General features: G+C 44.8%; 1 protein-coding gene across 1 annotated transcript in view; it reads right to left on the reverse strand.

Annotated features, from left to right (window-relative positions):
- Nucleotides 1-24845, reverse strand: part of HK1 (hexokinase 1) — a 113712-nt gene that overhangs the window by 79490 nt on the left and 9377 nt on the right. The window contains exons 2-4 of the mRNA XM_077778694.1: nt 12662-12855; nt 6016-6125; nt 2716-2763 (exon numbers count right to left, since the gene is read on the reverse strand). Of these exons, the coding sequence (XP_077634820.1) occupies nt 2716-2763; nt 6016-6042 (75 nt within the window). The 5' untranslated portion in view covers nt 6043-6125; nt 12662-12855. The remainder of the gene's footprint in view (nt 1-2715; nt 2764-6015; nt 6126-12661; nt 12856-24845) is intronic.

The following is a 24845-nucleotide window of genomic DNA, read 5'->3' on the forward strand; positions in this document are numbered from 1 at the left end:
AGCTACAGAGAGAGAAGTCAGAACACTAATAACCTCAGGTCAGAGGATGGGTAAGTAATGACTGGAAAGGGACATGAGATTTTGGGGGATGATGGAAATATTTTATCTTGAACTGGGTGGTAATTATATAGGTATATGCATGTGTTCAAATTTCTTGAGCCAACATTTAGGATTTATGCATTTGATGACTAGTAAATTATACTTCAATTTAAACAAAAACACAGGGGGGGCGCCTGGGTGGCTTAGTCGGTTGAGCGTCCGACTTTCGCTTAGGTCATGATCTCGCGGTTCGTGGGTTCGAGCCCCGCATCGGGCTCTGTGCTGACTGCCAGCTCAGAGCCTGGAGCCTGTTTCGGAGTCTGTGACTCCTTCTCTCTCTGAACCTCTCCTGCTCACGCTGTCTCTCTCTCTCTCTCTCCTAGAAATAAATAAAACATTTAAAAAAATTTAAAAAAAACAAAAACAAAACAAAAACACAGGGGGCACCTGGGTGGCTCAGACAGTTGAGCAGCTGACTTCAGCTCAGGTCATGATCTCATGGTTCGTGAGTTTGAGCCCCACATCAGGCTTTGTGCTTGCTGACAGCTCAGAGCCTGGAGCCTGCTTCAGATTCTGTCTCTGTCTCTCTCTCCACCCCCCAAATATAAATAAACATTAAAAAATTTTAAAGACACAAGGATGAAATTAACTATTTTAAAATGTAGTGGCCTAATAGTATCATTACCTATCTCAAGCCTTTCCTATACATAGGGATTAGCTTATCACTAGTGATATACAGAATAAAGTGAGAATTCAAATAGCCTTTCCCCATTTTCTTTTTCTGACTACTTATTATATCTGATCAGATCTTTTCTTTGTTTTAACTCCAAGATGTGGCTGATGAGTAGCTTACACCAGGGATAGGAAATGAATCAGTGCTCTTATTTTCTCCTTGTTCATTAGGTTTTTTTTTTTAAAGTTTATTTATTTTTAGTAATCTCTACACCCAGTATGAGGCTCAAACTCATGACCCTGAGATCAAGAGTCACTCTCTCACTCTCTCTTCCGGCTGAGCCAACCAGGGGCCCCATTGTTCATTAGCTTCAATCCATAGTTTTTATGCAGAAACCCTCTAAGCCACTTGCTTATTTTGTGAGGGTCATCCTAGTTAAAGCCAGATAATCTGATATATAAAGCTTCCTCAACCAGGCAGTTATAAGACAGTAATGCCTCATAATATGCTAAAAATGGCCCTGGAAAACAAAGGTAGGGACCCCTATCAGCCCATCCTCATGTGAGAGCCCCTGAGTACAAGATGGCACAAGGAGCCATCTGGAAGGCTCGCCAAGTGCTGATCGGTCTTTAAAAATTGGTAACAATGGAACTTGTAGTCCTTTCTTGTTCCCGCTCTGAGGTGCACTATTTTGCACACATACCACCTCTCAAGATGTGTCTACACTCAGCCCCACTACCCATCCCCCTTCCCGCTGGCTTCCTGGAGGCTCAAGGCTCATGCTTCTTGCTGCTGCCTGACAGAACACAATTTAATCACATGATCCCTTTCGGGCGCTCTTGATTGAGTTCCTTACCGGGACACCCAGCGCCAGCCCCAGCCAGTGTCATTAGCCTCCGCTCCTGCCTTCCCTGCCAGCACCACAGCCTCCCGGCTTGCTTCCGTCTCTCATAGGCTCTGCCTTTGCCGGGGCTGCCGTCTCTCCCCGGAACGTCCTTCCTGGCCAGCAGATTCCTTCTTCTGCTTCCAGACTTCCTGTAAATCTCACCTCCTCTCTCCAACCTTCCTTCTCTCCCCAAGACAGGGTGGACCCCTCCCTCATCTGGCTCCTAAGACACACGTTTTTCCTTCTTTGCATGTTGAACTTCACTTCTCAGCCATAAGTCCTCAAATGCTGGAGCGGCTTATTCATTTTCGAAAGAAAAAGAATATGCCTGCTCGATCGTGGAGTAAGAAGCGGGGCCAAGGGGGCTGTGTTTCCAAGCCCAGCCTCACACCTCACCTGAGACCAGATAAGGGACCCGGATGCAGGAGACATCCAAAGTTACTGCGCTTTTCTCTTAGCAAACTGGCTCTTTCAATATCCCACCTCACCACCTTCCCATGAAGCAACGCACCTCAGATTCACTCTACTGTAGTGTTAAAGGCACAGTGAAGTACCAGCTTGGGGAATGAGAGGGAAGGGGGTAGGTCATCACAAAAAGCACAGAAAATTCTCTGATGCGGAACCATCCGGGCTATATCAATAGGAAAGATCTGAAACTTGCGCATGTTCAAGCGCAGAGGGCATGGGTACCAAGATCCTGGCATGCCTGATTCTACACACTGGAAAAGACAAGGGAAGGGAGAGACCCTTGTTCTCTCTCCCGGAGCCTCTCCACAGTCAGTATGTCACGTAGCTCCAAGTGCAGGAAGGTCTTATGTTTAGCTCTGACACTTAGTAATTTGCTCCCAAGAGAGGACTAAGAGACTAACTTAGTAACAAAGGTCCCCCCTCAGAAAGCACCTGTTCTGTGGCGTGGGCTGGGCCCGGGTAGGAACAGTTTAGAGGTAAATGCTCTCCCCCTTCCTCACCACCCCCAACCCCAACCCCCAGGGGAATCCATTTTGGGCTGCTTGGCTCACTGACACCATGGTCAGAATTCCCCAAGGGAATTGACACACACTCTCTCTCTTTCACAGAAAATGTTACAGGACATGGAAAGAACGCTTAGGCATCTTACCTTCATTTCAGTAAGTGGGGGCTCGATTGCCCTTTCAGATGCTTCTCTCTTAAAGAAACACAGGACAACATAAGGTATTACAAAGGCATCTTAGCAACTTGCGTTCAACACATACTGATGCTCATAACTTATCAGTCGTGTTCAGAAAGCGACGGTAACTATAAGCAACCCTGAAATCGCTGAGTAAATTCTAACGTGATGAGCCCTTCTCTGGATGAAGCACAGCAGAGCTCAGAAATGTCTTACTCGTGAATGTATTCACATCAGCATGGATTAGGCGCTTACGAGCGTGCAGATCCTGTGCTAGGAAGTGGGGGTTTGAAGATGAAAAGCAGTAGTGGCTCCGCCTGCAGGGAGCTCACAGTCCACCAGAGAAGACAGATGTGTCCATCAATAGTGAAAGCAGAGCGCTGAGCTGCTAGAGCAGTGTGGGGGGGAGCTGTGGGAACACAGGGGTCTGTCCCTGCTGGCCATGCCTGTCCCCAAGATTGCAGGATGCAATACTTCCCAGGTGAACATGGTGAGAACGTGGCCATCAGGTAGCAGCCAGCTGGACGAGTTAGCATCCTTGATGAATTAACATCCTGCCCTTCCGTACACATCCTGCCCTTCGTCTCACAACTCCCCATGCCTCACAGCTTTTGGAAGCTGCTGCCAGTCAAGACAGAGGCCATGTAGGTCTCTTCATGATGGCAGCTGAAGGGAGGAGGAGGATGTAGGAAATTGTTTGCAGAAAACAGCCAGAAGGTTCTCCTCCCTGTACCCATACTCCCCAAAGTCTCCTCCCACAGCGACAACGGGTTTGGCTGTGTGACTGGCCTTAGCCAGTAGGACAATAACAACACGACACAAGCAGTAGCTTCAACAACGCTTGTGCTCGGGCCGGCCCTCTCTTGCTGCTCTTTGGACTCTTGCTCTGGGGGGAGTGAGAACGAATGGAATGCTAAGTGACAGAGCACAAGAGGCAATCCCACTTTATAAGGAAGGGGACTGGGGTTTCTAGAAGGTTGCATAGCGGCCCACAGACGTGCAGCCAGTCCCCGCAAGAATCAGGGGTAACCCATGGATCCTCCCAGAAGGGCAGAGACCATCTTTCCAGCACTTCCTGTCCTGCCTCACGTAGAGCAGGTGCTCCGTAAATGACTGTTGTTCATGAACTGGAAAACCGTGCCCTCTTCTGAGTAGGCTGCTAATCAGAGAAGCTCTGTAGAAATCACGGTCCTAGGGAAGCAAGAAAAGGCATCGCATAGACAACCCAAGTGACCAGGACAACCGAGGCAAGTTTTACACATGGCCGAAAGCCACTCTAGGCTTTACACCGATACCCTCTGAGAGCAGACTCGTGGCTGAAAGGGCTCTAATGAAGCCTTGAAGATATTTATAGGCTTTCATGAGAATTGAGCGTAAGGAAACAACGTACACTACTCTCTGGGGCTTGGAATGGCCAAGGAGCCAAGGAGAAAGGAACTGAATGGACCATATAATTTTGGGCCCCTCCTTAGATTAAGGGTGGAAATTCAATCTACAGAGCACAACATTCCTAAGCTGGGAACAACTCAAAACGGGAAATAGGCATGTCCTTCGGCAGTCACGGTCGGTCGCACGCCTCACCTGCAGCCTTGCGTTTGTCATGGAGGTTGAAGGAGCCCTTGTCAAAAGAGCACAGGCTTGGGGTCAGAGGACCTGAGTTCATGTCCTAGATCTGTCACTGAGGAGCTGTGTGAAATTAGGCAAAGAATTTAACTTCCCAAGCCTCCATTTTCCTGTCTGTGAGACGAGAACGCTACCTCCTTTACTGGGACTTTGCGAACATTTAAGGAGACCGTGTGAGGCCTCCGAGCACAGGGCCGTTGCTCGCCCAAAGTTACAGTAAAGACCACAGGGCAGTAAACTACAACTCACACGGGGCCACTTGAGAGCTCCCACCAATTTCCAGCTCCTGGGTTTCTGCTGGTGTCTGAGATCCCTGAGACTGCGCTCCCCTCTCTGGACCCCCTCGGACCACAGAGGACCAGCCGGGGGTCCACAGACTGACACTGAACTCCAAGGGCCAGTGCCCAAGCCTGCCAACTGCCGCATGGCGCCTGTGACACCGGCTGCTTTGTGCCACCTCTCCAAAGCTGCCTGGCCTCCTTTAAACCCCAGTGGCATTCTGCCTGAGGCTTGCAAGGCCGGGTGGTGGCACCGGGAGGGAACAGAGGGAACCACGAGAGGTGGCATTGGCATCCCAGACAAACCACCTGGGCTGGAGGTCCTCCTTTCTCAGAGCAGGCAAAGTTTTGTTCACCCTGATTGCAGAGGAGAGGAAGAGAGAAGGCATGGGCATTGAGGGTCTGGGACCCGAAGAGTGTTCAGGTTTATGTAGTTAGTGGCCTCCCCTGCTCACTGTAACCCAAACAGGCGCCTCGGATTTCAGAGATGACACTGAGTTTCTACTTGGGTGTGAGAAGCGGGGTCAAATTCGATTCTCTCAAAGCCTTGTGAGGTCGCAAAGCCCTCCAGCCCTCCCTAGAGGTGACGCAGGGGGCCTTTTCAAGCCGGGCCTGGAGGACTGAGGGACAGTTGCCCCCCCCCACCTCACAGGGAGGGGAAAGCAGCTGTGTGGCCCCTCCTCCCCACTCTCACATGTCATCTGGGAACTGCGTGGTCACCCACACACTGACCAGGGAAGTCTTCACAAAGCAGGCAGGTCAGGCCACAGCAGTGACTGACATGCCGCCTTGGGAGAATCCTGTCCCCAGGGCCTTCCTTAAGGTCCAGCTCTGTGATTGTCGCTGGGCTTAAGCCACATTGTACCTCAGTTTCCCAGACTGTAAAAGGGGAGCGTCTATAGTCCTTGCCCCAGAGGGACCCTCTGCGGTTGACTGAAAACGAGCCAGCTACTCAGAGCCTCATTTGTCCCATACACGTTTTCCAAGGTTTGGGTCAACATCCAGGGGAGAAGCAGCGCTCTCTGTAAGCGGCGAGAAAGGGAAGGCTTCTCTTAGAAAAGGCCACACTCCTGTTCTCCGCACACTTTCGTGACTTTGCCGCATAACGGTCTAAGAAGTGATTAACCGAGGGGCTATGTGACTGACCCCCTGGGCTCCCCTTGGTAGGGACCTGTCTGGCCCAGGTAAAACGTACACTGCACAGAGAGGCAGAGGCTGGGTCTGAGGGCTTCCTGCCTCATCCTGTAACACGTCTCTGCTGTCAGGGTTTCCGTCCTATAAAATGGACCCCAACCTAACAGCCTGAGGGAGAGTGAGCTGAGCTGCTAGTGGCCACATGAAGTTGGGGGAAAGCAGGGGGAGAGCTTACACATCCTCGCTGGCAGCTCTGCCCCATGGTGGGCACCTGCTGTGCCCGGGTTCTTTCTTCTCTTCCTGTTCTTTCTTCTCTTCTGCTCTCAGCAGTCAGGGCTTCGAGGCCTGGAGAAAAGCAAACCCAAAGGAGGAAGTCAAGGGTTCATCAGTCTCATTTCTCTCCTCACCAACTGGGAGGCTAAAGGTTCCACTACTGANTCACAGGTTTCTGGCAGGACACAATTCTAGAAGAAATTCCCTGGAGCCATGTGTGGAGGTGGTGCCTTCTCACCAACTACAGCCTAGTCTCCTTACAAAGAGATCTGGAAGTAGGATCTTGCTTTAGGGTGGAATCCAATAGAAATGGAAATTAGCCAAGACAACCCCAAGGCCCAAATTTCAGAAGCGCAACTGTCACCACAGTGTCATGCTTTCTCCTAATTTAAACAGGGTAGGGGGGTGCCTGGGAGGCTCAGTCGGTTAGGTGTCCGATTTTGGCCCAGGTCATGATCCCATGGTTCATGGGTTCAAGCCTCGTGTCAGGCTCCTGTGCTGACAGCTCAGAGCCTGGAGCCTGCTTCAGATTCTGTGTCTCCCTCACTCTCTGCCCCTCCCGCACTCGTACTCTGTTTCTGTCTCAAAAATAAACAAACATAAAAAAAAAAAAAAAACAAGGTAGGGTGTAGCTCTGGGTAAAAAATCACTTCTCTAATTATAAAAGCAATGCACACCCATCACACCAAATAAAGTCAGAAAATACAGGCAAGTAGTTTTAAAGTTAAAATCACCTTTACTCCTACAGCAATAAGTTCTTTTTTAAAGAATTTTATTTATTTAAGTTTGTTTATGTTGAAGAGCGCGCACACACAAGCAGGGGAGAGGCAGAGAGAGAGGGACAGAGTGAATTCCAAGTAGGCTCTGTGCAGTCAGCACAGATCCCAACATCGGACTCGATCCCACAAACTGTGAGATCATGACCTGAGCCAAAACGAAGAGTCAGACGCTTAACTGACAGAGCCACCCAAGAGCCCCGGAAATAAATTCTATTAACATTCCGGCACATATCCTTCCTTATATTTTTGTCCAGATAACCGTAGATCAGTAACAACATAAAAATGGAATCATGCTGTTATACTTTTTTTAAAATTTCTTTTTCCCATGGAATGATATATTATGAAAATCTTCTCATGTCAGTTAATAAAAATCGCATCATTTTTTTATTGCTTACGCTGGGTAGAGATCTTATAGTTCATATTCAAAAAGGCTCACTCAGGAATGATATAGTAAGAAGTCAATAAACGTCAGATAGCCTCAGTCAAAATTCATAACTATTTTATTAAGTCTCTACCATATCCCACACAGCTTAGAAATATTATGTGATTCGCCTAATAATTAGTGTGCCACAGTAAATCCAAAAAGTTCCCTACTATTTGAGGCCTTTTTAGTTCTAAGAAGGTCAGCCAAGAGTCCAAGCTTCTAAACACTGGCGTAACTCGGGGCCTCCGGCCACTGAATCCCCTTGGCTCACGGCCGGTGAATGATGCCCGAGTTGGTGTCCGTGGACAATTCTGTGGGACAGCAACCCCTGACACCCCAAACCCTCCCTGGCCCAGCTCAGAGGCAGAAACAAAATGTGTGGGGTTTCTTTGTGATTTGTTTACATAAACAAAATTAGATTTAAAGCTCTTACCTAACTCCTTCATCCTGCGTGTTTCTGGGGCAGAAGGCACCCAGAACTTAGCTATGATATGTTCCTCCAAGAACTTGGAAATAACCATACTTGTCATATAGTTACTTGATAACTGCCCCCCTCTCCCATTACAGGATAAACTCCCAGGGTGCACACACTTTGCGTGTCCCTCAGTGCTCAGCACAGAGTAGGTGCAGAACACGGCGTTAGGTCAGGCTGTTTCATTTGAAGCCCCACTCAGCCATGTGATGGCTTTGACTCTGGAAAAGTTACTTAATCTACCTGAGCCCCAGCTTCCTCAACTGTAAGATGGTGACATTACCAGACATTAATATAGCTGCATAGGAACGGGAGGTACACGTATGTAAACAGAGCACTCAGGATAGTGTGTGCATCTAGCAAGTATTCAGCATATATCTCTTAACTGTTATTGTTGTTGACTGATTCACAATGTTTCTGAAATTCAAAACAGTTGTGAAAGCAAAAAGGGCTTTTACCAGGGGCCACAAATGGCTTACAATTTGTGAGAAGGGAGACGATTCGTTTTCATAAATACCAAATAAAAGCTATGCTGTCTAGTTAACAGTTGGCTTACAACCTATTGGAAATATGTACAGTCCTCCCACCCTGCCACACACACACACACACACACACACACACAGTGGAGTCCCAAAACCTTAGATCCTTCACTTCCTGGTTCTTCTTCCCCTTTCCCTTTCACAGGCTTATTTTCATGGGCTCTGCGATGAGCATGGGCCAAAGCACAAAGGGAGGAGGGACTGAAAGTCTCTGCACCACCTCAGGGAATGTCTGACTGATCCAACCAGACTATTTTTTTGCCTTATGTGGGCATAAATGATGTCCAGGTAAGGCCGTAACTTCTGTATACTCAGCCGATGAGGATCCAGGGGAGGGACTTCCACACCAGGACATAAACTGTCTGGTGTAACTGCCCTGAGTGTGCCTGTCCATCAGACACCTGCTCTTGCAAGAAGGTTGATTAAAGCCTCGCTCCACTGTGCTGAGTCTCTGCGTCCCTCCTCTGATTGACTTGATGGGCTTATTTCTCACATAACTGAGACACAGCCTATTCAGGGGACTGGTTTAAAGCAGTGAGTCCAGAGGTGCCTGGGTGACTCAGTCACTTAAACATCCAACTCTTGATTGAGGCTCAGGTCATGATCTCGTGGTTTGCGAGACTGAGCCCTAAATCGGGCTTTGTACTGACAGCACGGAGCCTGGTTGGGATTCTCTCTCTCTCTGCCCCTCCCCTGCTCGTGTGCACTCTCTCTCTCTCAATATAAATAAACTTTAAAGCAGTAAGTCCATAGGGAGAGCATAAGACAATTTGTTAGGCTGACAGAAGACAATATCAGAGCTTTCATTTATGACTTTTTAAATTTCACCCTATAATTTTTAGGCTTTTCTTTGTATTGTACCCATTATTTTAGTACATAGCTTTTAAAAAATTGAGATAAAATTCATATACCAAAATATTTACCTTTATATATATGTATATACATATACATATATATATAATTCAATGATTTTTAGTATATTCATAAGGTTGTTCCATCACCACTAATTCCAGAACATTTCCATCGTCCCAAAAAGAAACCCTGTATTCATCAGCAGTCACTTCTTACTCTATCCACCCACTTACCCTTCCCCCCCAACAACAGCTCATCTACTTTCTTTCTCTATAGATTTGCCTGTTCTGGACATTTCATGTACACGAAATCATAAATGCACAAATCCCAAAATAACTAAAATACATGTATTGGGGAATGTGTCTGCAACAATATTTTACTGAAAGGGGCGCCTGGGTGGCTCAATCGGTTAAGTGTCTGACTTCACTTCAGGTCATGATCTCGCGGTCTGTGGGTTCAAGCCCCGCACTGGGCTCTGGGCTGACAGCTCAGAGCCTGGAGCCTGCTTCAGATCCTGTGTCTCCCTCTCTGTCTGCTCCTCCCCTGCTCATGTTCTGTCTCTCTCTGTCTCTCAAAAATAAACATTAAAAAAATTTTTTTTAATTTTTTATTGAGAGAGTACAAGACCAAGAAGGTGTGGAGAGCCCTGGCTGAGAGCATAAAACCTTTTGTCCCCCGCTCGTCTATGAGTATCCCATTCAGACACTCACAGGAGGTCATGGGCTCCATCAACCTGTGCCAATTATAATCCAATGGCTGACACCGGCCAAAGCAGAATGCGATCTAAAGATAATATACATTTTGCTTTATAATTTATGACTTAACTTTGTTTCTGTAAAAAGATGCTCCCCTAATTATGCTAGATAAGCTAATAGTTAAAGCAGCAGTGTGGCCTGGGACCCGGGTTCGAATCCTTGCTCTGCCACTTACTGAAGCCTAAGTTTCCGTGTCTGCAAAATGAGGGAGATAATAGGTGAGAATAAAGAACCATTCTACCTTTTGCATTAGAACTTGACCTTGGGTTAACGTTCTAGTTCCATTCCTCCCAGTTACTGGTAGTGTCACCAGCTAGACCCCAAGACCTGACCTTTAACTACTCAGCTGCTTGTACTCCCCAACCTTTGTCCTACGGTTTTCCTTAACGCTCTTCTTTCCTGCTTATCTTTAACTCAGGCCAGAGACCTGCAGGCACAGCATCCCCGCCGGAAACTGGGATTACCCCCCAAGCAATAAATAACTCAGGCCAGTTTGGACTCCCACCTGCAACAGAGGGACCATGCATCGACCCATGCGGTGACCCACAGTCAACTTACCTCATTATAACACTAAAATCTCCAGCCACGGAGGAGCACATGCCTCATTTACGGAACATACAGTGTCTGTGTAGGTGTGTTTCCTTAAGGCACATGTGACCTTATGCCTGCCTCTGCATCTGATGACAAGGCACCCCTTTGTACACATTCATCCTAACCCTAAATTAAAAAAACAACAACATCCACCCTTGCTTGGAGAGTCACAGCTTTGGAAGTTATTCCCGTGGTTTCTTTATGTGCTGCAAATAAAGTTTCTTTTGCGTGACAGCTGGCCCTGGTGTAGCTTCTGTCTATCACTCACCAAGGGGCAAACTTGTGCTAGTTCCCTTACAATAAGGATAGAATGTCATTTATGTTTCTGAGTAACCTTTCTTTGTCTCTCCTTTTTAAATGTTTTTTTTTTCATTTTAAGAGAGAGAGCATGAGAGTGGCAGAGAGAGAGAGAGAGAGAGAGAAGGAGAGAGAGAGAGAGAGAAGGAGAGAGAGAGAGAATCCCAAGCAGGCTCCACGCTGTCAGCACAGAGACTGATGCAGGGGTCAAACTCATGAACTGTGAGATCATGACCTGAGCCGAAACGGAGAGCTGGGTGCTTAACCAACTGAGCCAGCCAGGCGCCCCAAGTCTAGAACACTCCTGATGAGTGTTACAGGTTAAGTCATGTAGAGAGCCTGGCATACAGTAAACACTTAAGTGGTCACTGCTAAGTACTAAATACGTGGCTATTATCATTATTGATGTTTTGTTTTATCTACATGCACCAACTCATAGTGGCCAAGAGATTATTCTGACCCTGAGAAGCCCATGTGGGGTAACAGCTTGCCAGATATAGCCCCATTATGAAACATGAGAAAACACCTTTCCATAATTCTAGAAGGAGAAAGTATACAAATGTCCATATGATGAGGGAGCGTATGTAAGCTGAGGGTAGAGCACAAACTAGCACCCCCCCCCCACCCCAGGTAGGATATGTGATATTCTTCAGGCCCTTCTAGATCCCACGAACAAATGAAAGGACAGAAAACAAGCGGTTAAACTGAAAAGTGTCTACATCAGTTTACAAGCATCTTAGAACAATTACCGAAAAAGGGCGATCTTATCAAAGATATTTATTTTTGAGAGAGAGATAGCGTGAGCAGGGGAGGGTTAGAGAGAGGGGGAGTCACAGAATCCGAAGACAGGCCCCAGGCTCTTAGCTAGCTGTCAGCACAGGGCCTAACACAGGGCTCGAACCCACGAACCGTGAGATTATGACCTGAGCTGAAGTCAGATGCTTAACTGACTGAGCCACCCAGGTACCCCGAGGTAATCATTTTTGGAGATTATTATTTGTCAGGCGCTGCTACAAACAACTCAAGGTATTAAATTGCAAGAACTCCTCATAAGTAATATTATCTTATGTTATACATTTTATTTTCATTTTTTTAATTTTAGAGAGAAAGAGAGAGCACACTTGCGCACAAGTGGGAGGAAAGGCAGAGGCAGGGAGAGAGAGAGGAGGAGGGAGAGGGAGAGAGGGAGTGAATCCCAAGCAGGCTCCATGCTCAGTGAGGATTGTGACGCAGGGCTCAATCCCAGGACCCCGGGATCATAAGCTGAGCCGAAATCTAGACTCAGGCGCTCAGTCAACTGAGCCACGCAGGTGCCCCTATCCTATTTTATAGGTGAGGGATCTGAGGCTTGTCGAGGTCAAGGAACTTCCCAACCTCAGAGAGTGGGTCAGTGGCAAAGCTAAGCTTGGAGATCAGGCTGGCTCCAGCCCCTGCACTCCCGGCCACTCTGTTATACCCTCCCCCAACGGTGCCGCATCAGTTTAACACAGAGGTTAACAGAAGGGAGCAGGTGAGTATTCATGGGAGAGCGGCCCTTTACAGTGTACCAAGCCATGAGGAATAAAAGCATTTGCCTTAAAAACAAAACAAAACAAAACAAAACACTGTAGATAACATTATCCTCAATACTTCAAACAAAAAGACCTAACTGTAGTACGTTTTGGTCCAGTTACAAGTCGCTGTGTAACCTTGGGAAAGTGTCTGTCCCTCTCTGGGCCTCAGCAGTAAAATAAGTGGGTTTCAACTCCAGGATCTACCCTTTGAGATCACGAGACTAGAACAGTCTTTTATTCATCTTACTTACGTACAGAGGAGGATAGGAAATGCCTGCCAGGGGCCAGGGAGGGTGTAGCTCAGGGAGGAGTGAGCCCAGCACAGTGTGGCCACCCGCTCACTTGCCTTGAGATGGCTTGACACACCTCTGCTGCCTCTTCACATGGTCTCAGTCTCATTTTCCAAAAGGACAACATATGCTGGCTGGCAAACCCCACTGTCGATTCTTGGCACGAAGCAGTTTTGGGTGTGGGCTTAGCTCTTTTCTTCCTCAGGAACAATGCTCTGGGCAACAGCTCTTTAGTTGGTTAGTTGGAGTCCTGAGAACAGAAAGAGACAAAAGATGCATTTGTCATATCATCAAGAGCCACCAAAGGACTGGAAGGGGCAGAGCATGCACTGCATCCTGTGGAAGGAAGGGTCTGGGCCTTGTTTCCAATGAAGAGGATGTTGCTGTGGGCTCGTGGGCAGCAGTCGGGGCGTTGGGTGCCCTAGACGTTCAGAGGATGCTTTCTGGTTGTGAAGTTCGTTATCCTACTCATAAAAACCTCACAAAAACTTTGGGTGAGGGGGACAAGAATGGTGACAACGGTGAAGAGGACGGTGGAGATGGTGACGAAAGGGCAGCCTGTGTGCACTGAGCCCTCCCATATGCCAGGCACTGTGCTAAAGACTTCCTATGCATTAACTCTGGAAGCTTCCCCAAAATGCCAGGAAGCGGAAACCATTTCTTATGCCCAGAGAAAGTCAGAGCTTACAGAAGCTAAGTCAGGTGCTCATGGAAATGCGGCGGTAAAGTACATGAAAACGTAGCAGAACCCGGCTTTTAACTCAGATCTCTCCCACCCTGGGGCTTTCACTCTGTGCTTTATGGGTGTAATAGCTGAGGCCTAGAGCTGGCAAAATCAACTCAAGTTTTAAAATCTGAGGACAGGGGTGCCTGGGTGGCTCAGTTGGTTAAGCATCTGACTTCAGCTCAGGTCATGATCTCATGGTTTGTGAGTTTCAGGCCCGTGTCGGGCTCCGTGCTGTCAGCAGAGAGCTGACTTCAGATCCTCTGTCTCCCTCTCTCTCTGCCCTCCTCTGCTTGTACTCTCAATCTCTATCAAAAACAAACACTTAAAAATTTGTTCTTAAGTATCAGCTTTTTTTTTTAATGTTCATTTATTTTTGAGAGAGAGAGAGGCCATGAACAGGGGAAGGGCTTAGCAAGAGGGAGACACAGAATTCCAAGTAGGCTCTGCACTGTCAGCAGAGCCCAATTAGGGGCTTGAACTCATGAATCGCCAAGATCATGACCTGAGCCAAAATCAAGAGTCAGATGCTTAAACGGCTGAGCCACCCAGGTGCCCCTAATCTTTTTTTAAATATGTTTTAATTTTGAGAGAGAGAGACAGAGAGAGACAGAGCATGAGCAGAGGTGGGGCAGAGAGTGAGAGGGAGACACAGAAACCGAAACAGGCTCCAGGCTCCAAGCTGTCGGCATAGAACACGAAGCAAGGCTCAAATCCATGGACCCCAGGATCATGACTTGAGCTGAAATAGGACACTGAACCAACTGAGTCATGCAGGCACTCCATAAAATAAATAAATATATTTTTAACTTTTGATTAAGAATAAAATCTGGAGAGAGATGAAATACTCAGTTTGGTGAGAAAAATAGAGAAGACAAATGTCTGGCTGGTGCCAGACAGAGCTGGGGCAGACCTGAGCCAAAAAATCCTAGTGAATGTCGCCTCCTTCTTCCTCTTCCCTTCAGGAGGCACTTCTTTAGGAACAAAACCCCCTGGTCTTTCACTCTTTTCCACAATCCCAGGAGTGACCCACCACTCCTCCCCTATCCAGCTACCTTACCTCTTTTCTACTTTTCTTTTTAAGATTTTTTTAACTTTTTAAAAAAATGTTTATTTATTTTTGAGAGAGAGAACACGAGCAGGGGAGGAGCAGAGAGAGAGGGAGACACAGAATCCGAAGCAGGCTCCAGGCTCTGAGCTGTCAGCACAGAGCCTGACACAGGACTCGAACTCACCAACTGTGAGATCATGACCTGAGCCGGAGTCAGACGCTTAACCAACTAAACCACCCACTAAAACTTTCCTACTTTTCTTAAGTCCTACCTTCATAGTGCTTTCCTTATAGTCTCTTGGGGAAAGAGATGTTAATTAAGAAATCACATGAGCATCATTACAGATTGTGCTTGTATCTGGTTACTATCATGAGGAAGTATAGCAAGCCACAACATCTAATCCTGGGGACTCGTGCAAGGCTTCCCAGAGGAAGTGACTTTGCATCTGGGACACATTTGGTCTGGGTCAGAGTTTTCTGTGAAGCCCCGGGGGCAGGAGTGAGGGAGCCTTAATGAAAGAGGAGAACATGGTGGAGGAGGAGGGTGTGTCCTAAAATGTATTAATTCACCCCTAGCAGATTCAGGCCTTACTGAGAGTAGGCTGGCTTAGGTCTCTACCCTTCAGGGCAGTGGCTCTCAGAGTGCGGTCCCCGCACAAGTGGCAGCAGCTAAAAATGTACACTCTCGGCCCTGCCACAGACCTATCAAACCAAAAGCTTTGGGGCAGAAGCCAACAATCTGTGTTGAACAAGAGCCCTCCTGGCTCTTCTGCAACCTGCTCAAGCTGAGAGCCATGTTCTCCATATCTAGAGTCAAGTGCATTCATTCAGAGTATAATAGACTCTGGTTCTCCCCCACTCTCTCAGGCTCTTCACCTGCTCTTCCTGAAAGACGAGGTCGTAGATGATAGTTTGAGAGAACGCCTAATCGGAGTTTATAGCTGTAGAGAGAAATGTGACCAGTTGTTTGATGGGGTTGCAGGTGGGGATAACATACAAGAGTTTTAGCAACTCAGAGATTAACTTCCCAGGGGGTAAGACTCCAAGAGGTGAAAGCATATTCCATGAGAGCTGGAAAGAACCTAGTACATCATGCTCCCCGCCCCCTCACCTCCAGCCAAAAGAAGATCTCACCCTTTATTATTATTTTTTCACTATTTTTAAATGTGTTTATAAGTTTATTTATTTATTTTGAGAGAGAAAGAAACAGCATGAGTTGGGGCAGGGCAGGGAGAGAGAGAGAGAGAGAGAGAGAAAGAGAGAGAGAGAGAGAGAGAGTCCCAAGCAGGTCCCTGCTGCCAGCATAGCACCCAATGTGGGGCTCGAACTCACAAAACTATGAGATCATGACCTGAGCTGAAACCAAGAGTTGATTGTTTAACCAACTGAGCCACCCAGGCATCCCAGCACCTCACCCTTTAAAGCAGCCTTTTCCATTGTTGGCTTGGTTGTGTCTGAGATGAAATCTGCCTCCCTCTGACTTCCTTCCACTGGCTTTATTTCCCTAGACTTGTACAGAAAATCTTTTCCTCCTTTTCAGCCTCCCAAGGATGACAATCATGCAAATCCGTGATTCTTAGTAAAGATACAATCACTGACCAGCCAAATATAAGAAGACCCCGAGCTTATGAATGCTTTTATTAAAACAAAAGTGAACGTGATAGAAACTTCAAGCACATGCACCCTTCGGCTGGGCCAGCTAACACCAGAGGGTGGCTATGCAGGCTGGCCCACATTCTGAAGAATGTTAAATAAAGGTCACACACAGGACCTGATTCCTGACTCTGGCCCAAGCCTCCGGTGCTCCCCAGCTCCCTGACCCCTCACCCATGTGGTTTCCCTTAGGCTCTGCACTCCTGACTTGGACCATACATTTAAACTGCCAATGCCTATGGTGTATTAACTACCTCACAGCCAGGATCTACTTAGTTTCTGGAGGAAACAGTCCTCGGGACGTTTCTTGGGTCATTCTGAGGTTCTGCGTCACATCCAACCAATCGTCTGGTCATTCACACATTCATTTAACCATCCTGCACATCCAATCCAGTCTATTTGCAGTTGGGCACTGTCCAATTTCTTCTCCAAATAGAGAAACCAAAGCCTAAACAAGTCCTACTTCAAAGAACATGCTGACAAAAGAGCCAACTTAGAGAAGACCAAATTTGGCAGAGTATAACAAAGCGACTTAAAATCTCCTTCAAACTTGTACTCTCGCTCTCTCCCAACAGCCTGGGAAGAAGGCACAGAGATGACTAGCACATCTCAGAGAGAGAGCCAGACTAAGGCCCAGGAAAAAATACAACACAGGGACCTGCGTCTCATCCTGGTGTTCCCACCACCGGTCAGTCCCTCCCAGGCCTGGGAAGGCTCGCAGGGACACCACTACCTGAGGATGACGTCAGCCCTTCTGTGATGATAGGGAACTTATCATCAACCAAAACAAAACCTCAGAAGAAACTTACTATGAAATGGGTCTCTGACATTTCTTGCATAAAGACGGTCTTTGGAGAGTCACACCGAGAAAAATTCTCACTCCTCTGGGGCTGGAATCACAGCTTCTCTATGCTCTCTATGATGTCGGACAAAAATGTGACCGCAAGCTCTTAAACTGCTTTCCACCAGAGGCTGGAGAGAGAGATCATCTGCCCACCACCTCGTAAAGACGGCAGCCAAATCTCTGTTTCATTTTTACCAGGAAAAAGACTCCATCCTACCACAAGAGTCCTTTGAATTCAAGCCTCTTCACAGAGGAAGCAAAAGACTTCCTAATCTCAAGCAAAAAAATGCCAGCTATGCGCTCCCACAGGGTTCCAGTGCCCAGCAGGCTCGGGCCACCAGGGCTGTCACAATAACCTCCCAGCTGATCTACAATTCAATTCCCTTTTGTATAAAACTCCAGACTCTGTCTGCAGTTCAGATCTCAAACTTCAATCCCAGGACAGTCCACCCCGTTCTCTCCACCAGAGGCATCTCCTGATTCAGAAATCTAGACAGACTAGGATCTGGGACCCAGAGACGACTACATACATAGCTCTAACTCCTTGAGAGGAGAGATGAATTCCCTATCTGACCCAGTTAAGTGCCGCATTCTGTGTACCAGGCACAGGAGGGAAAGGATGTGGGTGAGCCATGGAGGCTGGGAGCAGAGAAGCCCTCAAACAGCTGATAGGCAAAACACAGATTAAGCACACATATACGCAAGAAAAATGAGCCAGGCAGCCATCATGTCAGTAGTAAGGGCTTTATAGTAAGTGCTTTCTGTATCAGAGGAAATGCCAGATGGTCCCAAGAAGATGGATTTGACCCGGGACATTGGCTAACCTGTCCGTTTCCTAGGGAAATGTCACCTTCCCTCCGGCCCCTCAGACCTAATCCCACCATCAGATTTATTTTTGCATCCAGCCCTCTTCTCTGTCCCTCCACGGTTGACTATAAAATACACTGTGCTTTTATCAGCACCAGGGTACCTGGTGAATACTATTTCATTTAGGCTTATAAGGAGCTATAAAAGAAGAAGAAGAAGAAGAAGAAGAAGAAGAAGAAGAAGAAGAAGAAGAAGAAGAAGAAGAAGAAGAAGAAGAAGAAGAAGAAGAGGAGGAAGAAGAAGAAGAAGAAGAGGAGGAGGAGGAAAGGAAAGGGGAGGAAAAGATGAACATACATCATAATGATTATCCATGATGTATTGTTAAGCCAAAAATGTTAGATGCAGAATAATGTGTAGAGTAGAATCCCATTTTTATTACCACTGCCACAAACAAAAACAAGCATATCCATGTGTATCAACTGCACTATGGGAAATGTCTGATTGGGTAGGTGAAAAATGGGGAAGATTAGAGAAAAATGTTATAAAATCCGTTCCTGCCTCTTCCTGCACATAACCTGAGATAATCGCTTCCTGCTCCTTCACTGGGGGCAGGAATGTCTCAGACCCCAGTATAAGGGCTCATGGAGTAAGACCAGGACATAAGTCTTGCTGGAGTAAAGAGCCAGAAAAGCAAGTGAGGCTTGACTAGCCTCAGGTATGACTCACTCATCCCCGAGGGCTGATAGATGATAACCCAGTGAGATACTCCCTCCCTGCACTGCTTCTCCATAACACAGTAAAGGTCAGTCCCTAAAACTCTCATCAAGGGAAATACTTGGGGCTAACAGGAATGTTGAAGTGTGGATTTGGGGGCCCAGGACCCTACATGCTAGAGCTCTGCCTCTCCCTTCTCTATGAATTCACTGGGACTGACTCAGAGCAGCTCTAGCCTCAGGGGCTGACCCTACGCATATTCCAAGACAGAGTGGTGGATAACCCTTCAGTGAAGAAGCTCACCAGACAACTAACTAGATACCTGAGGACTGAAATGACCTGAAAAGAATAACGACAAACTAGGAACAGATATCATTTGAAGCAGGAAATAGAACAGGCAGACCCAAAAGGTAAAATAGAGATGTGAGGTACACTTCATGAGATCAAGAAGAACAGCATGAAACAAGATACGAAATTATTTAAAATCTAGAGGCATTATATATGAAAAACAATATAGAGTTGAAAAACAACATATCTATTTCTTTAAAGGGAATTGCAGCTGCCCCCTAGGTATGTGTTATATTAGAAGCCTGAACCTCAGGCCGCAGGTGTAAGACCTCCTAATAGGCCTTATGTGGAAAAACAGCCTCTGCACTGTGCCCTGGGGGGATAGACAGTTTGAAAAGAGGGCCTGCAATAAACACAAGATTAACATTAATCTTAAAGATACTTGCAACTAGGGGCGCCTGGGTGGCTCAGTCGGCTAGGTGTCCGACTTCAGCTCTGGTCATGATCTCGCGGTCCGTGGGTTCGAGCCTTGCATTGGGCTCTGTGCTGACAGCTCAGAGCCTGGAGCCTGTTTCAGATTCTGTGTCTCCCTCTCTGCCCCTCCCCAGCTCATGCTCTGTCTCTCTCTGTCTCAAAAATAAACAAACATTAAAAAATTAAAAAAAAAAGGTATTTGAAACTAAAAGTAAACTGATTCAGCTCAATATCAAACTGGATTGAAGTAATGGGTCCATCATTTCAGCTGTCTCAGAGAAGAACGGGTTGTTCTCACTCTGTGGGAAAAAAAATAACATCTACTTCAGATCCAAGGCCATTAATATATGAGAGAGAGAGGAGAGAGAGAGAGAGAGAGAGAGAGATGGGGGGGAATAATGCAAAGAAGTAGAAAAATGTGACCTATAAGCAAGAGAAAAAAATAGGCAATAGAAATAGTCCTACGGGTGACCCAAAATTGAAATTACAATGAGCAGTAGAGGACTTTTAAAAATGATTATAAATACGTTAAAGAAAAGATGGACAACATGGATGAAAAGATAAAGAATGCCAATAGAGGAACTGAATCTATTGAATTGCTTAGGAAAAACAATTGAAAAAAAAAACAATTGAAAAACAATTGGAAAAAATCGATTGAAAAAATACAATATTTTAAGTTAAGAGTTCATCAGTCCATCTTTATGCCTTCCCTATTGTCTCCCTGCAGGTTGCCAGGGTCTCCCAGAAAGGAGCTCCTGCACATTATCTTGTGCCCAGGTTTTGAAACTGCCACCCACAGGACACACCCTTACTTATGTGGCTCTGGCGGCCACTGGGATGGGCCTTACATTCCATAGTCTCAGAACTGTAATAAACAAACAAACAAACAGAAAACCAGTTTTAAGTGTCTATCCCCCCAGGGCACAGTGCAGAGGCAATATACTGAAATACCCTGTTTTTCCACATAAGGCCTATTTGGAGATCTTAAAACTGTGGCCTGAGGGTCAGGCTTCTAATATAACACATACCTAGGGGCAGCTGCAATCCCTTTCAAAGAAAGAGGCTGGCAGGTGCCATCTTTACAAATCTGAACAGACCAATAAATAACCCCACACATTTATGGTCAATTAATTTTCAACAAAGGACCCAAGACTACACAATGGGAAAAGAACAGTAACTTCAAGAAATGGTGTCGGGAAAACTAGACAGCCATGTGCAGAAGAATGAACTTGGACTCCTTTCTTACACCATACAAAAAATGAACTCAAAATATATTAAAGACGTGAACATAATACCTGAAACCATAAAACTCCTAGAAGAAAACAAGGACTCAGCTCTTTGACATTATTGGTCTTGGCAGTGATTTTTTTTTTTATTTGACACTAAAAGCAAGACAACAAAAGCAAAAATAAACAAGTGAGACTACATCAAACTAAAATTCTTCTGTACAGCAAAGGGTACCATTGAGAAAATGAAAAGTCAACTTTAAGGAATGAAAGAATATATTTTAAAATCATATATCTGACAGGAAGTTAACACCCAAAATATATAATTAAAAATGGGCAGGGGTACCTGCCAGTCGGTCAAGCTTCAGACTCTTGATTTCAGCTTAGGTCATGATCTCACAGTTCATGAGATTGAGCCCCATGTCAGGCTTCGTGCTATCAACTTTGGATTTTCTGTCTCCCTGTCTCTCTGCTCCTCCCCTGCTCACACACACACACGCACACACACACACACACACACACACACACACTCAGACACTGGCACTCTCTCTCTCTCTCTCTCTGTCTCTCAAAAATAAATAACATCTTTAAAGTGTTTTTTAAAAATGGGGCAGAGTATTTAAGTAGACATTTTCCCAAAGAAGACATACAGGTACATGAAAAGGTGCTCAACATCACTAATCATTAGGGAAATGCAAATCAAAACCACAGTGAGATATCACCTCATATCTATTAGACTAGTTATTATCAAAAAGACAAGAAATAGGGGCACCTGGGTGGCTCAGTCAGTTAAGCGCCTGACTCAGCTCAGGTCATGATCTTGCAGTTTGTGAGTTCAAGCCCTGAATCAGGCTCTGTGCTGACAGCTCAGAGCCTGGAGCCTGTTTCAGAATTTGTGTCTCATTCTCTCTCTGACCCTCCCCCACTTGTGTTCTGTCTCTCTGTCTCTTAATAATAAATATTTTTTTAAAAAACTTTTTAAAAATGACAAGAAATAACAAGTGTTGGAGAGGATATGGAGAAAAGGTAACTCTTTGTACTGTTGATGGGAGTATAAATTGGTTCAGCTACTTGGAAAACAGTATGGAAGTTCTTCAAAAAATTAAAACTGAAACTACCATATGACCCAGCAATTCCACTGCTGGATATTAATCCAAAAGAAGTGGAATTACTGGTATGCCTGGGTGGCTCAGTCAGTTAAGCACCTGCCTCTTAGTTTTGACTCAGGTCATAATCCCATGTTTATGAGTTAGAGCCCCACATCAGGCTCTGTGCTGTCAGACTGAAGCCTGTTTGGGATTATCTCTCTCCCTCTCTCTCTGCCTCTCCCCTGTTCTCTCTCTCTCTTTCAAAATAAATAAACTTAGGGGCGCCTGGGTGGCTTAGTCGGTTAAGCGTCCGACTTTCGCTTAGGTCATGATCTCGCGGTTCGTGGGTTCAAGCCCCGCGTCGGGCTCTGTGCTGACTGCCAGCTCAGAGCCTGGAGCTTGTTTCAGAGTCTGTGACTCCCTCTCTCTCTGACCCTCCCCTGCTCATGCTGTCTCTCTCTCTCCTAGAAATAAATAAAACATTAAAAAATAAATAAATAAATAAATAAATAAATAAATAAATAAATAAATAAACTTAAAAATTTTTTTAAAAAGGAATGGAATTACCCTCTCAAAGATATATCCATATCTCCATGTTCATTGCAGCATTATTTACAGTATGTCAAGATATAAAAACAACTTGTGTCCATCAGTGAATGAGTGGATAAAAAAAATGTGATATCCATAAACAATGGAATATTATGCATCCACAAAAACAGGAAATCCTGCCATTTGTAAAAACACAGATGGACATTGAGGGTATTATGTTAAGCTAAATAAGTCATACAGGGAAAGACAAATTCTATATGATCTCAATTATATGTGGAATCTAAAAAACACTGAACTCATAGATACAAAGAACAGATAAGACATTGCTGAAGATGGAAGGGGAAAAGGGTAAGCAACATAGGTAAAGGTTGTCAAAAGATACAAACTTCCAGTTATAAGTCCTGGGGATATACAATATGCTGACTATAGTTAACAAATACTGTGTTGTATATTTGAAAGTTACTAAGACAGTATATTTTAAAAGTTCTCATCATAAGAAAAATTCGTTAACTATGTGTGGCAAAGGATTTTACCTAAACTTATTGTGGCAATCACTTTGGAATATATACCTAAATCAGATTGTTAGTTTATTTTTTTAATGTTATTTATTTATTTTGAAAGAGAGAGAGTGGGGGAAGGGCAGAGAGAGAGAAAGAGAGAGAGAGAATCCCAAGCAGGCTCCACACTCAGCACAGAACCCAATGTGGCGCTCAATCCCACAAACCATGAAATGAAATCTAGAATCAGATGCTAAATTGATTGAGCCACCCAAGTGCCCCAGATCATTACACCTAAAACAATGTTATATGTCAATTACGTCTCATTAATTTTTTTAAAATACCAGTTTGTTTTATTTTCTTATACTCCATAAGACATTCTCTTTTCATTACCCAATAAAACTGGATATCGATATAAAAATAGAAGAAAATATTTTATCTTAATCCAATGATAATAATTTATTGTGTGCGCTCTCCCTAGTCATTTCCTCTGCTAAGCATTTCTCATGCAGTATTTTGTTACAAATATTTTAAAAATAAAAAAGAATTCATTGGCTGAGCTTATGACAGATTGAATACAATAGAAGAAAGCTCGGTGAACTTAAAGGCTGGTGAGTGGAAACTCTGCAGAGTTAGGCATGGAGGGCAAAATTGATGAAAACAAAACAGAATATGAAAGATGTATGAGACATGACAAAATAATTGAACATATGTATATCAGAGTCCTAGGAGGAGAGAGGAGAAATATTGGGTCTCAAGCCAAGAATTTTCAAAATCCAACAAACACAGCAACCCGCTGATTAAAGAAGCTCTCAGCAAACCAAATAAACAAATAAAAAGAAAGTCACACCAATGCACATTATAATTAAACTGCTAAAAACTGAAGATAAAAAGAAACCCTTAAAAACAGCCACAATAAAAAAAAGACACAGTACCTGTAGGAGAAAAACAATAAGAATGATGATTGACTTTTCAACAAAAACTATGGAAGCCAGAAGAATATGAAATAACATCCTTAAAATATTGGAAGAAAAGAACCCTGCCAGACTAAGATTCTATATCCTGCCAAAATGAGGCAAAAAAAAAAAAAAAGATATTTTCATACAAATAAACATTGAGAGAATTTACCACCAGTAGCACTGTATTACAGGAATGCTAACTGAAGTTTTCCAGATTGAAGGAAAATTATCCTAGATGGAATCACAGAACTGCACTATGAAAGAAAAAGTAGTCAAGTGGATTAATATAACACAGTTTTTAATACAAAAAGCTCAATTGTTGTTTAATATAAAACAACAGAAACTATGTATTGTAGGAATTGTAACAAATACATATGTATACTTTATGTCACAAACAGCATAAAGGGCAGGAGGAAGGTAAAGAGATTACACTAAGGTTCTTACATTGTTCATGAAATGGTAAAACACTAAATCAAAGTAGGCTGAGATACATTAAAAATCCATACTGTAATTTCTATAGTACCACCTTTAACAATGTAAACTTTTCCAGGGTGAAGATAATATTATCTATTTAAGTTGTACCAGGAAATGCATTTGTTGAAACTTACCCAGGGCCCCTGGGTGGCTCAGTGGGTTAAGCATCTGACTTCGGCTCAGATCATGATCTCACAGTTCATGGGTTTGAGCCCCGCATGGGCTCTGTGCTGACAGCTCAGAGCTTGGAGCCTGCTTGGGATTCTGTGTCACCCTCTCTCTCTGCCCCTCCCCTACTTGTGCTCTGTCTCTCTCTCTCTCTCTCTCTCAAAAATAAACATTATGGGGCACCTGGGTGTCTCAGTTGGTTAAGCATCTGACTTCAGCTCAGGTCATGACCTCACAGTTCATGAGTTCGAGTCCCGTATCAGGCTCTGTGCTGCAGCTCAGAGCCTGGAGCCTGCTTTGGATTCTGTGACTTCCTCTCTCTCTGCCCCTCCCCAGCTCACACTCTGTCCCTCCCTCAAAAATAAACATTAAAATAAACAAACAAAATTAAAAGAAAAAAACCTAAAAGCCAATAGATGAAATAGGATGGTATAATAAAAAGTCAGGAAAACATAAAGAAACATATAATAGGACAAATAAAAAAAACCAAAGCATTAAGGTGGTAGGATTAACCCCATCCATAACTGTAATTACACTAAATGTAAATAGAATAAATACTCCATTTAGAGAACAGAAATTATCAGACAATATAAAAACAAGGCAAAATAAGATCCAAATAATGCTATTTACAAGAGACACACCTTAAATACAAGGGTACAGATTGTTGAAAATAAAAAGACAGAAAATTATGTAACTTACAAATATTAACCATAAAACAACTGAT

Source organism: Crocuta crocuta, unplaced genomic scaffold (assembly GCF_008692635.1).
Source record: "Crocuta crocuta isolate KB4526 unplaced genomic scaffold, BGI_CrCroc_1.0 scaffold167, whole genome shotgun sequence".
Lineage (NCBI taxonomy): Eukaryota > Metazoa > Chordata > Mammalia > Carnivora > Hyaenidae > Crocuta > Crocuta crocuta.